The sequence below is a fragment of the Sitodiplosis mosellana genome, unplaced genomic scaffold, assembly GCF_009176505.1.
Source record: "Sitodiplosis mosellana isolate CC-2019 unplaced genomic scaffold, AAFC_SMos_1.0 Smas_scaffold_6226, whole genome shotgun sequence".
Lineage (NCBI taxonomy): Eukaryota > Metazoa > Arthropoda > Insecta > Diptera > Cecidomyiidae > Sitodiplosis > Sitodiplosis mosellana.
Genome location: NW_022601467.1, coordinates 17,374,747 through 17,397,379, shown reverse-complemented (window position 1 = coordinate 17,397,379; position 22,633 = coordinate 17,374,747). Strand labels below are relative to the sequence as shown.

At 38.2% G+C, this 22,633-nt stretch overlaps 1 protein-coding gene across 15 annotated transcripts in view; it reads left to right on the top strand.

Moving 5' to 3' along the window:
• The window catches only part of LOC129579330 (polypyrimidine tract-binding protein 1), a 209,128-nt gene that overhangs the window by 174,922 nt on the left and 11,573 nt on the right, over positions 1-22,633 (top strand). For 9 of the 15 annotated variants that reach the window (XM_055469324.1, XM_055469332.1, XM_055469330.1 and 6 more), the window contains 6 exons: positions 15,196-15,319; positions 17,060-17,331; positions 18,758-19,018; positions 19,194-19,482; positions 19,956-20,155; positions 21,864-21,897. In XM_055469324.1, coding sequence (XP_055325299.1) covers positions 15,196-15,319; positions 17,060-17,331; positions 18,758-19,018; positions 19,194-19,482; positions 19,956-20,155; positions 21,864-21,897 — 1,180 coding nt within the window. The remainder of the gene's footprint in view (positions 1-15,195; positions 15,320-17,059; positions 17,332-18,757; positions 19,019-19,193; positions 19,483-19,955; positions 20,156-21,863; positions 21,898-22,633) is intronic. The other 6 variants (XM_055469328.1, XM_055469323.1, XM_055469327.1 and 3 more) reach the window with 3 other exon arrangements.

Genomic DNA, 22,633 nt, shown 5'->3' with positions numbered 1-22,633 from the left:
CTCTCTCTCTCTCTCTCTCTCTCTCTCTCTCTCTCTCTCTCTCTTTCTTCCGACTGGTGAACAATGTTTACTAAACATGTTATAAAACATTTAGAATGCGATTGGACAATGAGCACATGCTGCGATTGTGAGTGTGTGTGTGTGTGTGTGTGTCTGTGTGTGCGGTGGCTTCAACTAAAACAATGGCTATTCCTCAAGGAATTTTAATTTATTCAACTGATTGTTTAAATGCATTGCTTTTCATTTGTTTACCTCTTTTTCTCAACGGAGACTGGCTGACCCAAATGCTGTGTTGTTGCCTGTAAAATTTGGATGGCAGAATGCAGCAATGTGGAATGCGAAATGTGAATACAAAATGTTTGCCGGAAGTGAAGACTAAAGATCAATTTACAAACGTCCATACACTCTTGGTTTGACGCAATGAGAAAGCACTGTATGGATGAATGAAATGCGAAAAAGGGAAAGAGTGGATTTGGTGCGGGTGAGCAGAACCATGCAAGAGCTTTTGCTTAATAAATCTTCCATCGAATTTTCCAATTGATTGTTTTCATTGGTTTTGATTGAAGAATTCATGCCGTTTCATTACAGATCGAATGGATTCGTTGGCACTTTAATTATTCCCTAATTAATTTTATTCACGATGGAGTAAATATTTTGCCAAACCAACAAGTCTACAGAATCATTATGAATGGAAGTGAGCAAAGTTTTGACTTTGTATTTATTTCGACGATAAAATCGTGCAAACACTTCTCTTACACTCTCCGTTCGTTCGCTCATTCATTCATTTTCTATTTGCTCACTCTCCCCAACAATAAATTGTGCGAACAGATTTTCATTTCGATGCCATTAAAAGCAAATTTATAACTTAATTATTTTTAATTACTTTTCTCTTTCTCAACGCTCACAAACTCACTCATTTGTTCCTTTTTTTTTGGTGTTGGCGTCCGCTTTTGCTTTGCTTCATTTCAGTTTCATTCCAATCGCATTTTTTGTTGTTGTTTTCTTCTCATTTTTGCATCTCACACTCTTGATTTGATTTTATTTCGTTTTTAAATGTATATTTATATACGAATGTATATTTTTTGTTCTACTCGAATGCCATTGGTGTGTTGTTTATTGGGGAAAATTTGCTGATTTGTCTCATAAATAAGTCGAGAATACATTTGAAATGTGAACGATGTTTTTCGGGTATGAAATTTATATATATGCAAAAAAGAAAAAAAAGAGCGGCGTGCACATGCTACTCGAAAAAGCGTAAGCAAAACATATACGACACATGCAATTGTTAACACTTGAAGTGGAAGTGAAATTTATCTCTAATTGGCTATGAGTTGATTAAAAAAAAGTCGACGCATGCCATTCCAATTGCGAAAGAGTGGCAGAGGGAGAGAGCAGAAACAGTGCCGAAAGCGAGAAGTAGTTGCAAATTGGTCGCTGAACATTGTTTGCCTAAACGATTTTTAATTCCATAGATTTTAATATTCGCAATTATTATTTAAATTCTCTCTCACTCATTTTTCTTTTTCATTCATTCGTTCGTTCTCCGTGTGTTTGTCACAAAACTGTGTGTAAAATATTGTTTTGGGTACAAAAAGTGTGTACAGCACAACAAGCCCGTGTGACTGTGCGCTTGATATCAGAAAGCTCATAAAGTATTTGACTCGACAGATTGGCTAAATGGAGTTAAGAGGCAAAAGAGGGGAGAACACACGCTCCCTCTTAGTTTCTCTCCCTCTAAAACACACACACACACACACCGAAAAATTGAAAATCAAATATGCATGCACCCCCAAACAAACAAAATGCAAATTGCGTTTCACAACAGATTACGTAAAATTATTAAATCATTTTCCATTCGATGCCAACTTTCATCGCCATCCATTGACGTTGTTTTTGTCCGCATCTCTCGGCAGCCAACAAGGAGTCGAAGAGAAGCATACAGCAGAGAGCGAGTGGGGTGAAGAGCAAGAGACACATAGAGAGGGAGAGAGAGAGACTTTAGCACAATTGTTCTAATGGAATGCTTTATGGTTTATTACTTGTTGGGACGGAGAAAGAGCAATAGCAAAAGCATTGGCAACAACAATAAAACCGTAATAACACACAATCACCACACACACACACACAACTTTGTCGGGTGCTGTTTGCTTATTCTATTTTGCTTCTTACGTGTTTGGAATACTTGATCTTTGTGAAAATATTCATATGTATAGAGAGCAGCAGAGAGAGAGAGAGAGAGAGAGAGAGAGAGACGACGAGTGCAAATGGCTAATATACTTCACTTGAAGCGCGCGCTCTTCTTCGTCGAGCAATGACTCAAATGGGCGAATGACTGGCTGACTAAATCCGTGAGCACAAACACATCGAAAAATATGTAGTTTACATTCGGGTGGTTTGCATTGCCAAACGTTAAAAAGCTTTTTTGTCTTTGATGAAAACACAAACACACACGCAAAAAAAATAGAAGAAGAAGACACACCAGCAGAATATAGCGTTTTTATTCTGCAGGAAAACCAACAACCGACGGATTGATATATCACATTTTGTCTGTCTTGTACATGGAAATCTCAATTGGCATCAAAATTACAAAAGAAATTCTCTAATTGCCTGATAAATGAGCGAGTGCATTTGACGGAATTCTCATGTCGATTAATTTAATGCGCTTGGAGTGCTTCGAAATACAGTTTCAAATATGCATAGAGTGAGTAAACGAGTGAGCGACCGAGCGACCGACTGAGCAAGCCGGCAAACAAGTGAGCGAGCGAATGAATGAGTGGCACAAAGAGAGATAGATCGTACCTTTGTGTAAGCGTACCACAAATACATCTGACAGTTGTAGTGGCATGCCACTACATGTTCAACTTGATCACTGGATCATTAAAAATGCAAAAGGTATCAATGAAGCGACGTACAGCGTACACACTCACATACAAATACAAAATATACCCACACACACACACACAACCATCGCATTCAAATTTTTGTTAAATATTTGTTTTCGCTCCTGACGAAATCGAGACGCAGGGAGCGGGAGAGTGGAAGAAAAAAACGCACCGAGACGAGAGCAATCAACAAAAAAAAACTGACCGGACCCCCGAATTGATTAGACTCATTCTTCAATTCGAAATGGTTTTGCATGTGTCCATTTTAACGATAATTTATTGTCTCTCTGAATTTTCATTTTAGATATTTAAGAGCTGCGAGAGACGAGCCACGTCGTTCGCGCGCGAGTTTTGTTTTCAAACACGTCAGAATCAAGAAAAATGATGCAAGCATCTTGAAATGAATTAGAATTTCTTTCTTTAAATTGGCCGCAATTGCGAGAGAATGCACAGAAATCGAAATAGAAGATGAGCGCCAGGTTAATGGAAGCGAAGCAAAACGTAATAAATCCTCAGTAAAACATGGCACAAATGGAACAAACTTCACTCAGACCTCAAAGAAATTTGTAGAATCAAAAAGTTTTTGGCCAAAAAGAGCGCTCACATTCAGGCACACACATACACATGCACACATTTCGAAATGTTCAAAGTGAGTGACGAAGAAAGAATAAGAAGAAAAGAAAAAAAAACACCTCGCGAAACAAAAATGCATTAAACCCATGTTAGATTGTGTGCCATTTTCGTTTTCGCTCGCTATTTTTGGGTGAGAGTTAAAAATGAGCCGAGTGAGAGAGAGAGAGAGAGAGAGAGAGAGCAAGAGAGAAGAAAACACTTCATTTAATCTTAATTCAATTTTAAATCGAAATTCTGTGTCATTCACTTAGACCCGATTAGCGAGAAAATGTGAAACTTCACCGAATCTGGCGGCAAACAAGTGAAAAATTGTGTCTAAAAATAGCGATTCTTCACACAAACAGCCATGTCAAACCAGACGTGAACGAAAATGTGAGCAACGAAGCAGCGCGGTGTGTGCGTGTACGCATCCAAACCGCACGATTTCACCAGTGATTTAATTTGTATGCGCTGCCACGCCGCACCGCATTGGTCACACTCTATTAAAATGTCATTAATGAATAATCCTTCTGGAAAAGTGCGAGAGTTTTCCTGTCTTCACGCCAAACAACGCCAGCAACAACAAACAAATTGATGAGACAAACAAATGTGTGTGCACTGTGCATTTCATTTCGTTTACGATGCAATTCGTGCGCATATGCAACGAGTAGCAAATTTCTGTAATCGTATATCATAATGTTATTCAATATCCGAATTTCGCGGCCGCGATTGATTATTTCGTGCGTATATACATACATTTATTTCGGAAAAATGGTTGGGAATTTAATTTAATGTTCTAAAATGTTCATTAACTACATTGTTATTTCGAGTGCATGCCATTAATTTGCCCTTTGAAAATCGCAATAACACACACCGAAACCCGTTTGGCTTTCGGCTATTTATACTCCATTTTATTCACATCATTTTCATGTTTTTCCATTCACTCGCCCTCTCTTCGCATCGGATCCATTTCGCATCACCCACCGTGTGCTGTTTTTTTCTGCGCTACTGATACAATACTGAAATGATATGCGGTAGATTTTACTCGATGGTCTAAAATGTCGAAACACTGATGACCGTTGCAATGGTTCTTTGCATCATTAAATTAATGGGATGATTTTCTCTGAGCATACAAAATGCCAAATTTTCAATTGTTCCTATCCATTTTGTAATGGACATTTCAATTGAATATGGCCGGTCGTCGCTTTTTGCCTCACGCGTGCACGTCTCATCATTTCGTTAATGTTGTGTTGTTTGTGTTGTCTGTGTGTGTTTGTATTTTTTCTGCCTGCCGTTTCTTTTCAATATCAATGCGCCGCTTTTCGGTGCGTGTCACTTTACAATTTACACAATCCATTCAAACAAATGAATAAACCGAAAATTTGGCCCTAAACGAGGCAAGAGAGTTGGAAATGTAAACACTGTAGTGAATGGTAAACAAACCAATCTGCATACATTCACTCTCTTGGTGAATTCAGCATTGAAAGTCAACCGTGTGCAGGGAGCGCAATTTTGCATTTGATTTTTACCTGAAATATTTATGTGATTTGCGCTAAGCTAAACTTTTTTTACGCGAATTTCTTGTTGGCTGTTGATTTTTTCCCCTCACCTCGGATCGTGTACATGTTGTTATTTTTTTCTTCGATATGTGTTTTTTGTACTTGCATTTCATTGTACCGAGTATTGTGCCGAATGATTTTTTTGCGCCGTCAATTTCTGCTTGCGTTTGGTTACCATTTCGGTAATTCGTGTAATACCGACGACGGCGACAATGAAAAAAAAGAAACCAGCATACACACATACACAAAATGAGCGAGAAAGAGAAAACACGGTAAACAGCATACGATTAATGAAAAAAAAGCGATTGAATTTTCAACAGAATACGAGAATGAAAATGAAGAACAGAGAAAAAAGCACAAACTGTACCTGAAACAACAGCACTTAAAGAAATGAATAAATAAAGTCAGTAACACCACCAAAAACATAACAAGTCTATCAAATGTTCTTTTTGCCGCTGCTATGCAAATGAAAAAATATTTTATTCATCTACGTGAACCATTTGTGTTCCCCGTTTGGTTTTTCGTTCATTCGAATGATTCGCTTCGCTTTTATTTTACTTTTGTGTATTTTATTTTCTCGCTCTTGCTCTCGTCCATTCTTTCATTTTCCGAATGAAAATAACTGGATACGCTTTGTGCACTTTAGCTGCTGCTGCTGAGCACACACAGAGAGAGAGAGAGTGACCGTTGAATGTATCACTCGCCAAAAACTAGTCAGGATATGAAGTCATTTCACTGCTCGCAGCCACAAATACTCTTGAAACTTTCATGTTCAGACAGTCAACAGAAATTTGATTGATTGTTCCGCGTGTGTGTATGTGAGTTAGTATATCGGTGTATACAGGAAAGGTAACCCTGTCGTATTTCAATGGACGACAGCGACCACTCTACTGCCCCGAATTCTTTTCGACTGGGTATCGCGTTTATGTATACTTAATACCACTTGTTAACTTTCTTTCTTTTATGTTTGCCCAAAATTTTTATTGATTTGCTCGTGCGTTTATCCGGTTTGATGTGTTTCAATTCCCTCTTCTTTACCCACTCACTCACACATCCACACATTACACAACACATCGACGTCCATAAACACTGAGCCGAGAGAGAGGGAAAGAGGGAGGGAGCCGGAAAATGTTTGCTTCGGTTTAATATCGATAAAATGCCGAAATCAAAAGCCGATTTGGTGCCCGCTTTGTATTCCGGAAATCGGACTGATCACGACTCGTGATTCACGAGCCTCCCATTATTTATTCGCTGGAAACAAATCAAGGATTTCATTAATTTGATTTCGGTCTGCTGACCTGGTGTCATTGTGCTCGCTGCATCAGCCCAGTAGCCAAGCTACGAGAAATTAAATTCGCAGCATCTCTTTCTCTCTATCTATCGTTATCTCGCTTTGGTTCGTTTTCTTTTGTTCGGTTGTGTTTGCTTCTGTTTTCTCTCGCTTCCTTTTCTTTCGACTTTTCCGTCATATTTTATTCAAGATTATACGCTTTTTTTGTGTGTGCTTTGTGTGTCTGTATTTAATTCAGCTTATTGCATAATATACGCTCGAGATGCCTTTTTTCTTCTTCGTTCTTTTTTTCCTCTGTTGTTAATTCGCTCATTTCCCTCATCTGGCGATAGAGAGCTATATCTCATGCAATGAAAGCGGAAAAATTCAGTGAATAAATAAATGTACATGCACGCGGCGGGAACAACAGACACCATACCGAACGCAAAAACCAAGGTGCGAAAAAGGAATCATTGAATGTGAGGGTAAAAAGAAAAAGCCCGACGAAAGCAACAATAACAACAGCGTCAACATTGACACTGATGAAGAGGAAGAGAGAGAGAGAGAGAGAGAGAGAGAGAGAGAGCAAAAAAAATCATGCAAATATAATATAACCGAACAGCATTGAGCATGAATGAATTAATGACAGTCTTGTATAGCTCTCGCCGTGCCACAGATTCTCCCGCTCATCCTCGATATTTCCATGCACATTTCATCCCAAATTCTCCTGCATTCACATTCACGTATTTTGCAATTCGCATTACAAACACATCAACGTCGACAAACACCGACTATGTACAATACATACGCAATCAAACTACATCAGCGGTAGTTGACATTACTGCTATTCTCAGAGTTTTCGCATTCATTTTGGGTAAATAATATGACATAAAAGGCGAGAGTAAATAAATGTTTTGAAATACTAACAACAATAAAGTGCGGCGAAAAGCCCCATCTCTTTGAAAATTTAAAATGAAAAATTTCACTATAATCATTTGAAATGACGACAAAGGGACACAGAGACAGATACGACAGAGAAAACGTCAAATGAAATAAACAACCAACACACATAACGAACGAGTGGATGAGCGACCGACCGAACGAGCGATTCAGTGCGCGTCTGTGTGTGTGTGTGCACACGAACCAACACACAAATACGACCTCCGTTGTCCCAACTTCATTTCCATTTGAATGCAAACAATTTTAATTTGATAGCACAGAACTATTATACGCACAATAAGACACGACACACAGGCATCTGCAATAATTTAATCGGCAGATTGTCGAGCTGCTTGCAAACGAACGCTCTTGCACGGATCGGAGCAGCGCAGAGAAATATGAAATAGTTATCAAATCTCAAATCGAAAAAGGCATAGAAAAAGTGTAACGAAGCGTCATACACTGACTATTGGCATACCGCAATGCACGCACACACACACACACATTCGAATTGCATTTACCCTTTGGCAAACTGTAACTGCAATTCGAAATTTAACTCTTTTCCGCCAACAATTCGAGATGATAAAAGTTGCCATTAGAGAGAGAGAGAGAGAGAGAGAAAAAAGTATTAACCATTATAATTTGTTCGTTTGAATTTGAATCATTTTTTTTTTGTTCGTTGAATATATTCGAGTTGTCATCTAATTCGTTTGCCATTTAAAATGGCCCATTTTGTGGAAGAGGAAAAAAAAGCCGAGAGGACGATGAGCATCAACAACTACAAAAAAAAAACAATGAATGTCACGATCTGCAATCAGCAGAGCAACATTCTCTGTAATTGTCAATGTTTGCTATTTTCACAAATGGTAAAATTAGAGACGCGTACGCTTATATGGAAAAACCTCCAAATGCATGTTTCGAATGGTCGTTCTCCGACACAGACATACACACAATAGTCCCTCAGAAGACTCATAACCAAATGAAATAGAAAATGAAAGAACCGCTGCGTTGTTAACCCACACATACACCGCACATGCATAAACACACACAAGAATATTACCAAATGAATGAAACTAATGGCAATTTCAGCATCTAAGTGTGACATTGTGGAGCAGATTTGTTTGAAATTTGTCGAGAGCGGAGTGCTTTCACTATGAATTCCATTTTTCCTTTTCTTTTTTTTTTCGTCGTCATTGCCGCTACCGTTGCTGATGCTTCTGCTGCTGTTGGTCTCATGTAATGAATTTTAAATATTAGACGTAACACATGTAAGTCATTAAAAGGGCGTAAGCGCGCACGTTTACGGTGGTTTCGAGAGAGCAAACAACGTTGTATATGCTCTATGTGTGCTTTCCGACGTCAACCAACATAATTGCAGCGAAGAAAGCTTAAATGGAGTAGGAAAAGAGATTCGATGAATGCAAAGATATGAACCGAACAGAAAAAAAGCGAAGCGAGAGAAAGATAAATGAGACAAAACAGGAATATGCGTTATAAAAGTGCATAAAATCATTTGCATCCTTTGTATAAAGTTCAATGTTGATATACACAAACAGACGATTGAGAGTTCAAAGGCACGCTAAATGCCCAATTGGTAAATCAACGAACTCTCAAACGAACCGCCAAAAACAGAAATGCAAGGGTTCAGTGCTTTTTTTATTTTCCGTCTTCGTCCCAAAAATATATCGACAGTTGATGCCTATTTTTTGCACAAAAAAAAGTTTACCAAACAAAAATAGTTTTCGAAATAATTCTTGGTCTGGGGTCTGTTTTGCCAGCTTTTTGTACTTCACAATCCTTGCACATCGAATGCTATGTGTTTGTGGTGTGTACTTACGCTTTTGCCCATTTTCACAAAGCCTGTATTACATCAACAACGTAAACATACACGCCAACACACAAAATCAAGCAATATGTGCTTGTTGTACAGTAACGGCGGCGCATCGACAAAGTTGAGCTGCTTATGATGACGACGCGTTGTGCATTGATTTTTATGTGATGCACTGTAAGTTTTCAGTTAACTAGTTTTGAAGCGCGCCTGTCTCATGCACACCGTTTCACAGCAAACGTTGGAGAAAGGGATTCAGTTGGAATAGAGCGTGAGTGAACGAAGAAGAAGAAGAAGAAGAAAAAGATGCATAGAATGAGAACGTGGAATGCGGAATGAAAAGAGTGCACTGTGAAATCCAGCATCAACCAAAGTAAATAATGTAACTCTCGTTTCACGGTTTAATGACTGCGATTTCCATATATGTAAATCGTTTAAAAACAATTGTTGATGTTGCTTCTCATTCTCTCTCTCTCTCTCTCTGCTGAAAAACTTTAACTGATAATGTGGTGCATAAGAATGAGCGACATGCAGCAATAGCAGCGGCAAAAACGATAGAACAGAAAAAACATACAGAGAGAGACAGAGAGAGAGAGAAAAAAAAACGAAGTAAGTACAAAAAGTCATTCGCAACATATTCAACAACATATCAAGGACTTCACACGCTGAAAATGTCAAGTGATCCGAGAATCTCCTTTAAAAAGCTTTCACTTGAACGAATAGAGTGAATTTCTATAAATGCAAGAACTCCGATGTGTGTGTGTGTGTGTGTGCTAGAAAAAGGAAGAGAGAGTGAGCGGAAAAAATCACCTCGTGCAAACAGTATCAGTATATAAAGTATGCACATCTATATTAGCAAAGTGTCGTTCACGTATAAAACGGCTCAGATGGGAAAAAAAAGCAAATTTTCATAGCGCTTAAACACAGAAGCAACGACGAACAAACTACTCAACCCGGCCCTGGATGAGCACACGTTATTGGTCGCCCGATCAAAACTTTAGTTCAAAGCAAAAGGTGAACGATTATCACACATACACATACACATTACACACTCTCGTACTAGCAATATCGGCTTGAGTCGATTTTCCGTTGTTTAAAAACGCGCACTTTCGTACCCGGTGACGGTGGCTGCTGCTGCTCTTCGCCTGCTTCGTGTTGGAATAAATTCATTAAATTGATGAAAATTCAATTGAAATAAAATTTAATGAACCGTGCTGTGATATTACCTGTTGTAGAACATGCCCTAAATCAAGGTGTGCAGCATCGCGCATCATAATCTGCTATTCAGATGAGCATAATGGTGGCAATAGAGTGAAACACTAGAAATGAATATATTTTAACGGTGAAGATCAAACGCATCACAGAGCGCATAGCTAAACGATTTTGGAATCCTTTGATGCATGCGAGAGCAGCACATCAAGAAAGAGGGAGAAAGAGAGTAAAAGAGCCAGAGATATATATTATCCCTAATTCTAAATCATAAATCATAAATTCTCATTTAACCTTTGACATTGTATCGCTTTATTATGCTCGTAAATTTTTAATACAAATTATGTATGCGAATCTTTGAATGACGTTGCACAGAGGCGAAACGTATGACAGCGTATACCAATGCACATACACATACACACACACACACACACACACACACACACCCACACACGATCTGTGCAAAATGAATGGATTAAATCGCCAATGAACGCAACATAAGAGCGGATTTTCCATTTTGGTCTCAGTGTAATAAACACGAATCAAAATTACACGCGTTATATTTCCTTGAGCCAACCGACACCGAGTGCAAGTCTATGTGTTGTATTTTTCTGTGCTCCGTACATTTTTTCTCTCGTTTTAATTGCACATCAGCCAATTTCTCATTGACGTTGTTAAGTGCAAAAGTCATGCACTTTCGGTAAAATGGGGATATTGACATTCAAAACCATTTGTTTCTTAAAATTTGGACGCTGTTGAAATCACGGGCGCACGCACGCACACACACGAATAAAACAAAAAAATATGGATCCGCTGCCTCGTCTAACACGAAAGTAAATGGGGAGTAAATGCGCGCGTATTGTTTATGTGATTGCCTTTCAGCACGTCTGCATGATTAGCGTATGCTTGAACGATGCTATTTGACTTTCGATGGCACACCAAACACATTGTACTTGATGTGTGCTGTGCGCTGTGTGCAAATGCATTGACATGATGGTGTTTTACAATGTCAATATGACTGTAGCTACAATAAATACTCATCCATTTCGCGGTTCAGCTGTCTAGGCGTGACGAAACGGTGAATCGTTTTGGTTTCAATTCCGGACGATAAAAAAAGCGACACTTTCCATCGAACTCAAGGGTGAAAACTCAAATATTTCTGGTATTTCTTTTCTCTTGCGAATGAGAGTCATTCGATGTGTGTGTGTTTTTTTTATAGGAATCCTTTTTTTTTATTTCTCCACCAACTGCAAACACACTTACTCATATTCACATTTCTCTCTAGTCGGTTCAGTTGTCTTGCTTGAATTCCTTCAGTGGCTGCTTGAAAAAGTGAATGCATGCATGGATTGACTTGCATATGATTACACATCATTTACCAAACATTTAATAGTCGCAAGTACATCGCAAGAATGTGCGCGTTGCTTGAGCATATACACTCAAGTACTGTCTCACTCTCTCGCTTTGTTTCTGCATCTCGTTCGCAAGTGTACACATCAGCGACGACGACGACGACGACGACGACAACAGCAGCAACCGAACCGAAGAGTTTAAAGTGCACGAAACATATTTGGAGGTTTTCACATTTCAACAGACAGACAGACACACTCTTGGGTATCTTTTGTTTCAAATTGAGAAAATAAAATGCAACAAAAGACGGGCGACACTTTTCCCCTTCCTTTTTCCTACTGCTTTTGCCTCCGCCGCCGCGGCTGCTACTGTTGTCCCTTCCTTTTCTACTTCTTTTTTTCCTATTCGCTTGCTCGTTTGAGCGCACTTTGTTAAGTGTGAAATAAATAAATGACGTTGTGTGCGGTAAGTCGCATTTTATATCTCTCTAGGGAAATCGCTGGAAATATACGATCCACATTTTTTTTTATTGATTTTGTTACGTTTTGTATGGCAAATATATGACACTGCAAAATATATCTCCTTCACAGGTGTTGCTCGCAGCTAGGCAAAGCGGCGAAGCGCACACAGAACGCGATGGAGACACTGAATGGAGACAAACACTAGTGCGAAGGAAAAACGTTATGTTGATACACACAGAGAGCAAGTGGAAAGGATGAATTGATAGATACGAATGGTGTGAGTGAGACAGTGGGGGCAGAAAGCGAGAAATAGCAATGCAAACATTTGAAATGATATATTATAAGTTGAGTGAATATTATGGTTTTGCCGTTTTGGATGGCTGACTGTGATATTTAATACAAACACTGTGGCACCGCTCTCAGGATCAGGATTGACAACTTTTCCGTTTATTTGATATTTATCGATGTTTTGACTCTCTGGAGCCATGGCTCTATCTTGCCGTCTCGCTCTCTCTCTCTCTCCCTCGCTCTATTTGCCAAACATTCATTTCCATTGTTTTTTTTCGCCATTCTGAACTTTCTTTTCATTTCCATTGATTTTTGATCAAAAGAATTTGTGCGATGAAATCCGTTTTTCTCTCCCTCCCTCTCTCTCTCTGTCTTCTGCTGAATATTCTCTAAGTGGAAACCTGTCGCTGGAAATTATTTGACAAAGACGTCACCGATTAAAATCAAGACAAGAGACAAAACGAAACAAAAGTGTTTATGTGTTGTGTGGCAAGAAAAGAAAAACCAATGAGCCACTGACACCTTCACATTTTTGGAATTTATTTGTGCTGTTGCTGTTGCTTGTGTTGAGCATTGAATGCGAGGAATTTCACTGTGACTTGTCACATAAAATTTATTCGACAAAGTTTTCGTTATGCGATTTACCTTGATAATTGAAACGTGTTTCAAAGCTCTCTAGCACTCTCTCTCTCTCTCTCTGACTCTCTTACTCTGAGTGTGCTACAAATTCTAACGCATCTCCTGTCATTTGTACTTTGATTTTCGAATTAGCAAAGCAGCATGGCAAATGGTATTGCGGCGGATCAAGTTGACGACAGTTCCGTACCGATTGGAGCCATCAAGAGAAAAAATCTTCCGCCGTAATCTTTCGAGTCTATTTTCGGCAAATTAAGGCCAAGCCGACAAGCACTAACTTTATTGAAATGCTATACTAAGCTTAGTATAGCATATGGCTAGCCATATTCGAGAGTAGGCGGTGTGCGTTTTGTGCTCTGGTTGAAAATCAGAAAATTGATTTCTCTCTTTTTTTCGTCACCATTTATTCGATCATACTTTTGCTTGAATACTTTTCAGCCATGATTTGGCCAACAATGGCCAAAAAGCTGAGAATGAACAAAAAAAAACACTGGACTTTTATGCATCAAAAATAAATGTTTTTCCAAGCATCATGGAGAGAAATTCGGAACGGAAAGAATGTGCAAACAAAAAATGATGAAGAGACGGTAAAAAGTAAAGAAAAGTAAAACGAAAAGATGCACGCTGTTGAAAACAAATGATAGCTTAAAAGAATCAAGTCAAAAGGCGACAAGACAAGATTTCCAACCGTATTGAGGGAAAATAAGGGAACGAACGCCAAATTGAAAAGCATAACGCATATATTTGTCGGTATTTGATTTGTAGCTACTCCATATTCTTCTATTCATCCATATATCACCACGTTCCATGGGGTGGAATATCGAGGAAAAAAACCCCGCCAGCACATTTCAGCGACGACAATAAATTGTGCGAAATGCATTCAATATAATATTCGGATCGAAGCAATGCTTGGTTGGTGTGTTTGAATCATGATAATTTATTGTACAACACTCGTTGCCCGGGTTGTTCATTCTAATAACTGGCATTTCATGCTCTGCTTGAAACATGAAAATGCAGCATGAGTGGTGGAACAAAATCATAGAAAAATGCATGGCCCTACATTTGAATTCGATACACAAAACTCTCACTCACTATCTCGTACATACAAGCACACACACATGCATACTCTCGTGCAACACAAAAACAAAAACAAATACGGCATAAATAGACGGATTGAAGCGATTGCGATGGTAAAGAGAGACGAGAGATAAAAAAAAGAGAATTGGAACAAGTGAGAAAGAGACGAAGAGAGCAGAAGAGCGAAACGAAGCGACGAAAATCAAAGTGCTACTATACATATATGCGAAATGATTTGAAGTGTAAAAGAATATCTCTGAGCGTTATCTCGCTGTCATTGATTGTTGTTGTCAGCGTATAATCCTTTTTCTCCGGTTTCTCTAGCTCGAGCATTTTCTCCCTTTCTCTTTCTCTCTCTCCATTTGTGTGTGTGTGTATCTACTTTTTGCAATATCGTTTGGTTTTCGCTTCGTTTTCGGTGATTTCTTTCTCTTTCTACATCTATTTTTTTTTTTCTGCTCTGCTCGGTGTATGAGGGTGTATTTGTGTAGTTTTGTTTTACTCCATTTCCTTTGAAACAGCTGAAAAATTGAAAAAGATTTCGCTTCGAAGCTTTCTGTGTGATGATTATTCGCTTCGTTGTTCCTTCGGATGTATTTTTAAATATGCTTTACCTCTTTATTTCGTTTGTTTCTCGCTCTTGATGCTGTCTTTTTTTATCTCTATTTTTTTTCGGTTCTACAATGCTTGTCTGTCTTTTCGTTTGTACAAAGGCAACAAGCAGAGAGTGAAAAAAAAACAGAGAGAAAGAGAGTGCAATAGCAATCGGCATCGCAGTGCAAATGAACCGGCAACGGAATGTTGCCGAATTTTTGTCAAAGTTATTGATATGGCTGGCGTTTATTTTTTTTCCTTCTGCGTTTAAATGAAGTCAGATTTCGTTCACTCTATCTCTGTGTATACATTGTATAATTAAGCCGATAACTCCAACATCAACTTCATAATTAAGTTATCCGATCTGAGGCTCAGCCCTTCAAGTATGGCATTACCAAATTTCGTCATGGATCTCGTTGCATAAGTAATATTAGTCATTCATAATTTCGCTATGCTAACGAACACATCTTTTTTTCTCTTCTTTTTACAGCGAGGTAGCGACGAATTGCTCAGTCAAGCAGCAGTGATGGCGCCCGCTTCAGATAATAACAATCAAGATTTAGCAACCAAAAAGGCCAAATTAGATTCAACATCAACAGTTCTGGGTGGTGTTGGTGAGTATATTTGATTTTCTAAAATGTAGCTCAATGGATTTCCAAAATATGTTTGACAAGGTGAAAGAGAGGAAAAGAGAAGGTGAAAAGAAAGAGAAGAAAAAAATAATAGAAAATGTTGCAGGCATTCATTCGGGTTTTGTGTGTCGGATAGCTGGCATTTTGAGAACAACGAAACACACATCTAATATTTGGAAACGTATTCGCATATTGTGTGACCAAAATGAGTAGTTTCTTTGGCAGTGATATGAGTTTGTGGTGGTGTTAAATCAATTTTGCCTGACGGTCGGACGAATGGAAGAATGTTGTTACCTCTGTAGGTGCTGCTGCTGCTGCTGCTGCTGCTGCTGCTCTCCGGATCCCAATCCGGAATACTGTTCAAATAACACCAAGACCACAAAATTAAAAGCTCTAATGATATAATTACGTTATTTGCGAAGCTTCAACATTTCTTCGGAAACCATGGATACAGTCTCACTAGTCAAATAACTGCTGGAATGCTCAACCATTAACGAACTAATTGTGGTCTATTATGTAGCCGACAAGCATTTTTGTGAGTGCAAACTCGTGACTGACTCGTTGTAAATCAAGAATATATTTGAGAGATGTTTCTACTGTGCTTTTCAACAGCAGCAGCGGCGGCGGCAGCAACTACACAGTTTTCGATTACTTTCAATGGGCAATGCAAAAATATTTTCGCTATTATTTTCACCGAGCGATTGATATGCATTTTTGTGGATCTCGAGCGAAAATGCTTGATGGAAGAAAATTTTGCAATTCGACCGATTCAAGGGGCGTTTTTAAGGCCGGTTTTCAATCGACAAGAGCAATGAAAATCATTTAAAAAAGAATGAAAAAAAAAACGCCAAATGGTGCACTATGGTTTTTGGCATTCAAACAACTCGTAAATTCGAACAGCTACTCGAAATGTTTTCCACTTTAAGGAAATACAAATCGATGCGAAATGCGTACCAATTCTCTTTCACTCTGTGTGCACCACGAAACAAGAAACAAGAAGAACGGAAAAAAAACGAAAACGTACCGACCAGAAAGAGAAAGAGAGAGAGGAAGAGAGAGAGAGAGAGAGAGAGAGAGAGAGAGAGAGAGAGAGAGAGAAAAGGTTTGGGTCAAGCTTCAATGCAAAATAATGTCGTTGAATGACTGCTTCAGGCATCGCATAATTAAGACATACAGTTTCCAATTTGAATGACCGTTTCTTCTCCCATTTCACAACGCACATTCACACAAACACACCGTCTATGCCGTATATTTCTTTGTTACGTATGTACGTACATAGTCGATGTGCACGCGCGCAGCTATTCTGGTGTTTTGTGGGTTGAAATGAATTGGTCGGCGCCATCATGAACAAATGGTATTTTCAACAAAAACCATTCGAAGCGTGAAAAACGCAAAAACCACTGCCGCACACTGAATTAAGTTCAAAGATCCAAATCGAAAATGAAATCCGAGGTGCGGTGAGAGATCGAAATTTAGAGTGGGCAAAATAGAGGGAAAGAGAAGAGCAAAAGAGGGAGAGAGATTGAGTGAACCAAATATGGAAAGCGAATGTGAAAGTTAGCCCAGATTCAAATTCAAACTGCTCAATGCTCATTTCCAAAGCCTGAATCCAAAAAATCGGAATCCGAATTCCGAAAGCCGAATGGAAAATCAAACTGCACGCAACATGTTTACGTTTTACCGTAATTGTCTGATGATGAAATATTGAAATCTGTTCCGTAGGCAAACCGTCGAGAGTAATACACATCAGGAATATACCAAATGATTCAAGCGAGTCCGAAGTCATACAGTTGGGCCTGCCGTTTGGTCGGGTAACAAATGTGCTCGTGCTGAAGGGTAAAAACCAAGCATTTTTGGAAATGGCAGATGAGGTATGCGCTGCTGCGATGGTCGCCTGCTTTACTACGAATCCACCTCAGGTTCGGGGCCGAACTGTCTACGTACAATTCTCAAACCATCGCGAATTGAAAATTGATCAGAGTCATTCGGTTATTGTAAGTATAAATCATTTCGTATATTTTCTACAGTTTACACACAGTTGCCACAACCTTTCCAATAGCTCAGTCAAACACATACACACAAACAAACAGACAAACAACAACGAAAAAACACACATCCATACACGTATATCCATAGATATGGATACAAAATACCAAATGAACGCACAATGAGCAAAAGCTTTTCCCTTTCAATTCGGCCACAGTCTTTTGTTTTCTCTTGTCCTCTTTCGCCATTATTACAGTGGCTGAGTGTTTTTTTGATTTTCTTTTTTTTGTGTTGTTTTCGCTTCTTTTTTTCCCTGCTTTGTTTTTGTGTCGTCAAACACGCGGCCCTTATCATCATCTGTTTTGTATTATCCGTAGCGTTATACTATTATTCAGCGTCACTGTTCGATACTACAATTTCTCCGTTCTGCTGCTCTTCACTGTTATGCTCTTGCCTTTGGTTGGAGCCAACGATTCAATCGCATAGATTGACATTTCCTCCTTTATTCAATGGCATCGATGCTCACAAAGTCCAAACAAAAATGAAGAGCGCCAAAAGAATGAAGTGCGCGAAAGGGAGAGAGATAGAGAGAATGAAGCGACGTGTTTTTCGCTTGATAATCATTACTGTTTCCGCTTTGATATTCATGTGGCTCTGGTACATTTTTAATCTTGTCTCCCCCTCCCACTGCTACACTACGCTAGTTTTGAGTTTGCATCTATCGCGCGCGCCTCTTATGTCAAAACAATCAACGCAGAGTGTCGCGAGCACTATTTCGGTTTCATCAATAAAAGTCTCCACTCTATTTTAAATGAGATATTCAACGGTGGCTATGAACAAATGGGCAATGGCAAAAAGTGCAAACCATTTAATTTCTATCTCCCCAAGCGAATGAACGAGTGTGAGTGTGAGAGAGACAGGAACAGAGACAGAGACAGAGAATGTCACGGGCAAATTTCGTAGCCGAAGCCATAAACATGACCGAAGATTTAAAAAACGCGGTTGCACACGTGTCCGTTGGCTGTGCTGTGCTCTGCTTCGTTCTGTTCCATATTTCATTTTCTGCATACAATCAAATTCAAAAAAATTTCGTGCTCTTTCAACGAGCTTCCAAGTGGATGGGTAATGTTATCAACCGAAATGCACTTTGTTCCATCGTCAACGCGTTGCCATTGCTATTTTGCCGGAGTTATGTGCCATCGATGCATTTGTTAAGCTTTTCTCTCGTTCCGTGTTCGTCGTCTTCCTCTCCGTTCTGCTTACTTATGCTGTCTCATTTTATTTTATTTCTGCACAATTCTCAATTCTTCTTGTTTTCTTTCTTTCTTTTGTTTTTTTTTCCTTTTTTTATCGTTTTTTTTTTATATCGTTCACATTGGTTCGATTCGTTTTCGTTGGACTGACATGTTTAAATACACATACCCACACCATTAGAATGCATCAGTAGCATTACAAAGTCAAGACTTCCAGGTAACATCGCCAGCATCCGGTTCACCTCTGCCGATATCTGGAACGGATCCAGTATCACACGGTGTTCATCAAACAATATCAACCACTGGCGGCCAAAATACCGTTTTACGTGTGATAGTGGAATCGCTATTGTATCCCGTCTCGTTGGACATTCTGCATCAAATATTTCAACGCTTCGGTAAAGTGCTAAAAATAGTCACATTCAACAAAAATAATTCATTCCAAGTAAGTATATCGGTTGACACGAGCATCCGTAACGGCAGCAACAGCCGCCACACATGCATCTGTCTGTTTGCCAAATTGATCGAAAATTGCAAACCAATTTTCCGAAAAACCAGAGAAAAAAAAGGAGAAAGAAATAAAAACGAATGTATTATTGTCGTCTTTCGTCTGTCTTTAGGCCCTGATCCAGTATCCAGATGCACAAACTGCTCAACATGCGAGAGCTGTTTTAGATGGTCAAAATATTTATAACGGTTGCTGCACATTACGGATCGACAACAGCAAACTGACAGCCTTAAATGTAAAATATAATAATGACAAATCACGTGATTTCACAAATCCATCGCTGCCACCCGGTGATCCCGGCTCAGAAGTAATCGCTAGTGCTGGAGGTCTTGTCAATGCAAGCGATTTATTGTTGATCGCCGCACGACAACGGCCAACCATAACAGGTGATAGAATTGGAGGTATCTACATTTATTTATGAGTTTTATTTGTTTTCCATTTGTTTGACCCTCTATACACACATCTCACACACATACGCCATCAATCGACACGTTACCGCTTATTTTTCTTCGGTAAATGTGTGTGTGTGTGTTTGTGTTCGTACGTGCGAATGTGTGCCTGTGTGTAGAGTTTACATTCTCAAACGCCCTTGCTCTCCATTTTCAATGGCCATTTAACCAAAGCTTTTGAGTTTAACAATTAATTTATTGATATAATTGTTTCCATTGTGTAATTGTAATCCATTTAACGTTCATGCAAGTAGTATATCACTTAATGCCGCTTGACCTTCATCTCTCATTCGATTTAACCATTCAAACGGATCTTTATTTGTTTTTCTCGATTATTTCTTTTTACTTTCTCTCGTTTTTCTTCTTCTTCTTCTTCTTCTTTTTTTTTCGTTCCTTTTTCACTTTCGCATAATCTGATGGTGCAGTGAATGGTCTGGGTGCACCCAATGTGATACCACCATTTGCATTAGGTTTAGGAACACCTTTGACAACTGGCGCATACGGAAGTGCAATTCCAAGTCTTGGTGCGTTCGCATTGGCAACGACTACCGGCATCGGTCAGACAAATCCCACATCGCTCAGAGGAATATCGAATGTTTTACTCGTTTCCAATCTCAACGAAGAGGTAAGCGCACTCAACATCTATAGAGATCACTCCATTCAAGTGGTTTTTCCGTAATTGATTCTCGTTTTTTTTTTCTATTTTTATTTTTTTTTTCGTTTTGTTCATTTTACAATTTACTTATTCATTTTATGTTTTTTTTTTTTTTTTTCGTTTGCAAAAACATTTTACAACTAAATGTGCTCAGACTCTCTACAATATTATTTTGACTTTTACTTATTTTTTTTTTCTTCAATAAACCATTTCCTTCATGCGCTAAGTGTATATAATACGCATTTTTTTGTTTCCGTGAGTCAAATGGGAATCACTTGAAAATTCAATTGCCTTGATCAATAGTGAATCAACGATTTATTGCAAATATCATCGAATCCACTCGAACCATTTTTTTGTGTTGGTGTTGTTGTTGCTGTTGTAAAAACATGTTCAAATGTTCACTATAGTTCTTGTGCAATCGAAAATCATATTTCAAATGATCATCTTATTTTCTCCCTTTTATTTCCTAACATAATTACTCTCTTGAATCAGTGCTATATTTGTTTGCTTATTTATTATCAAATAAAGTAGAGCTCATTGTGTAAATGACTTTTATCTTTATTTCAGAGTGTTTTTTTCTTCTTATGTGTTTGAATTGTTATTAAATTGTGGGCACTGTGCACGCAAGCAAACGCGGTGCATTCATTTATACCCAACACGCACACATTTCTACAGCTTCTAATATCTTCTGTTTTATTAACAAACAAACGAAATATTATCAAATCATCTACATATCTGAAACAAACAAAAAATCCTATATTTTTCTCTCCAGACCACCTTGAACTACTCGTTACTTCTTTTTCTGTGTTTGTTTCCATTCTATTCACATGTATTCCTCTTCTATCGAATGCACTGATCGATACTGTAATTGCTCGGTTTGAAATCGCTTCTCTATGAGTTTGTCATCATCCTTCAAAATGAATACATTTTCTTGCACTACGCTACAATCGATCCAATGATGTGTGCATTTTCATGGCAATCCTTTTTCTGTCAATGAAAATGACACGTATTTCTTTTCTGAAATTGTGGCAAATGGCGTTGTGTATGTATGAATATGAGTAGGATTAACCGAAGAAATTTCGTTTTTTCCTCCGATCCGCATTTTCTTTTCCTTTGAACTTCAATGTGACACCGTCCAATTGGTCGAAGAGTGTCAAAGCGATTTTACTAAATACGCGCGTTTGTGTGTGTATTTATTTTTTTCCTTTCTTTTAACGAAGCTACAAGTAAAAAACATGCGAAAATACATGTCATTTAGCTTCTCAGTTAGTAATGGATTTTTTTTGTTTCCATCACGTAAAACGCATAGTTTTCCAGCCAGTACTTTTTTTCTCGTTCAATTTTCAACTAGTTCATTTCACATCAAAGCTCTCAAACGAGACAAAGCGTTTACACTGTTTCTTGTCAATTTTCTGCATTTGTCATGTCATCGAGCAGTGAAACGACACTTTGGTCTATCTTGAGCTAGTGTGTGTTCCCAATATTTTTTTTTCATAAGAGAGACTGAACATATCTAGTTTATTGAAAAAAATCATTTAACTTCTTGTTTTTTTTTGTTTGATAAATTTGTTTAATCCTTCAATGAATCAACTGAGTAACACTTAAAATCTAATTAAAATAGAGACAAAACAACAAATCAAAAACTATGCTAACTTAACTCTATTTTCTTTCTCTGTAGATGGTCACGCCTGATGCTCTATTTACCCTCTTTGGTACGTCTGCACACATTTTTACTATTAATAAATGTTTTTATTTTTTATTTTTTTCGTTTTTCGTTTTGATTTTTATTTCCATTCATTTTTCCACCCCTTTTTTCCAATTTTATTTTTTTCCCGTTATTGTTCTGATTTTTACGTTGAACTCACTAAAATCCATTCAATTACAGATTATTATTTTACATATTTAATGCTAAAATAATTAGCTGTTAACTTGAGCGATTTATTTTTATATAAATCGTGTATACATTTTTTCAATCCAAATAGCTTTTAAGTTGCTTTGATGATGGTGAACAGAAATAAAAATGGTATTAAACTTATTTGACGCCGACAATTGCCACGAATATGATTAATTGAATGGTCGAACAGATTTCAGAATCAGAGGGAAATTTACAAAACAAATTTGAAAGTAGAGGCGCAAAGGCACGCAATCAAACGGATATTAAAGTCGAAGTTGAACATATGGCGAAAGAGAAAAAAAGTGAAACAATCCCTTCATTTAATATGAAAAATTAATTTTTTAATCGAGCAATAGTTTTACCTAAGTAATTATGTGGCAAACTTTTCCCCATCGAACACACACTCACACATGTATAATTTACGTTTTTTTGTTCATTTTTCTTGCTTTTGTTTGGCGTGCTTGAGTTTGTGTTCTGTCCCTCTCTCATTCTCTCTCTCTCTCTCTCTCTCTCTCTCTCTCTCTCTCTCTCTCTCTCTCTCTCTCTCTCTCTCT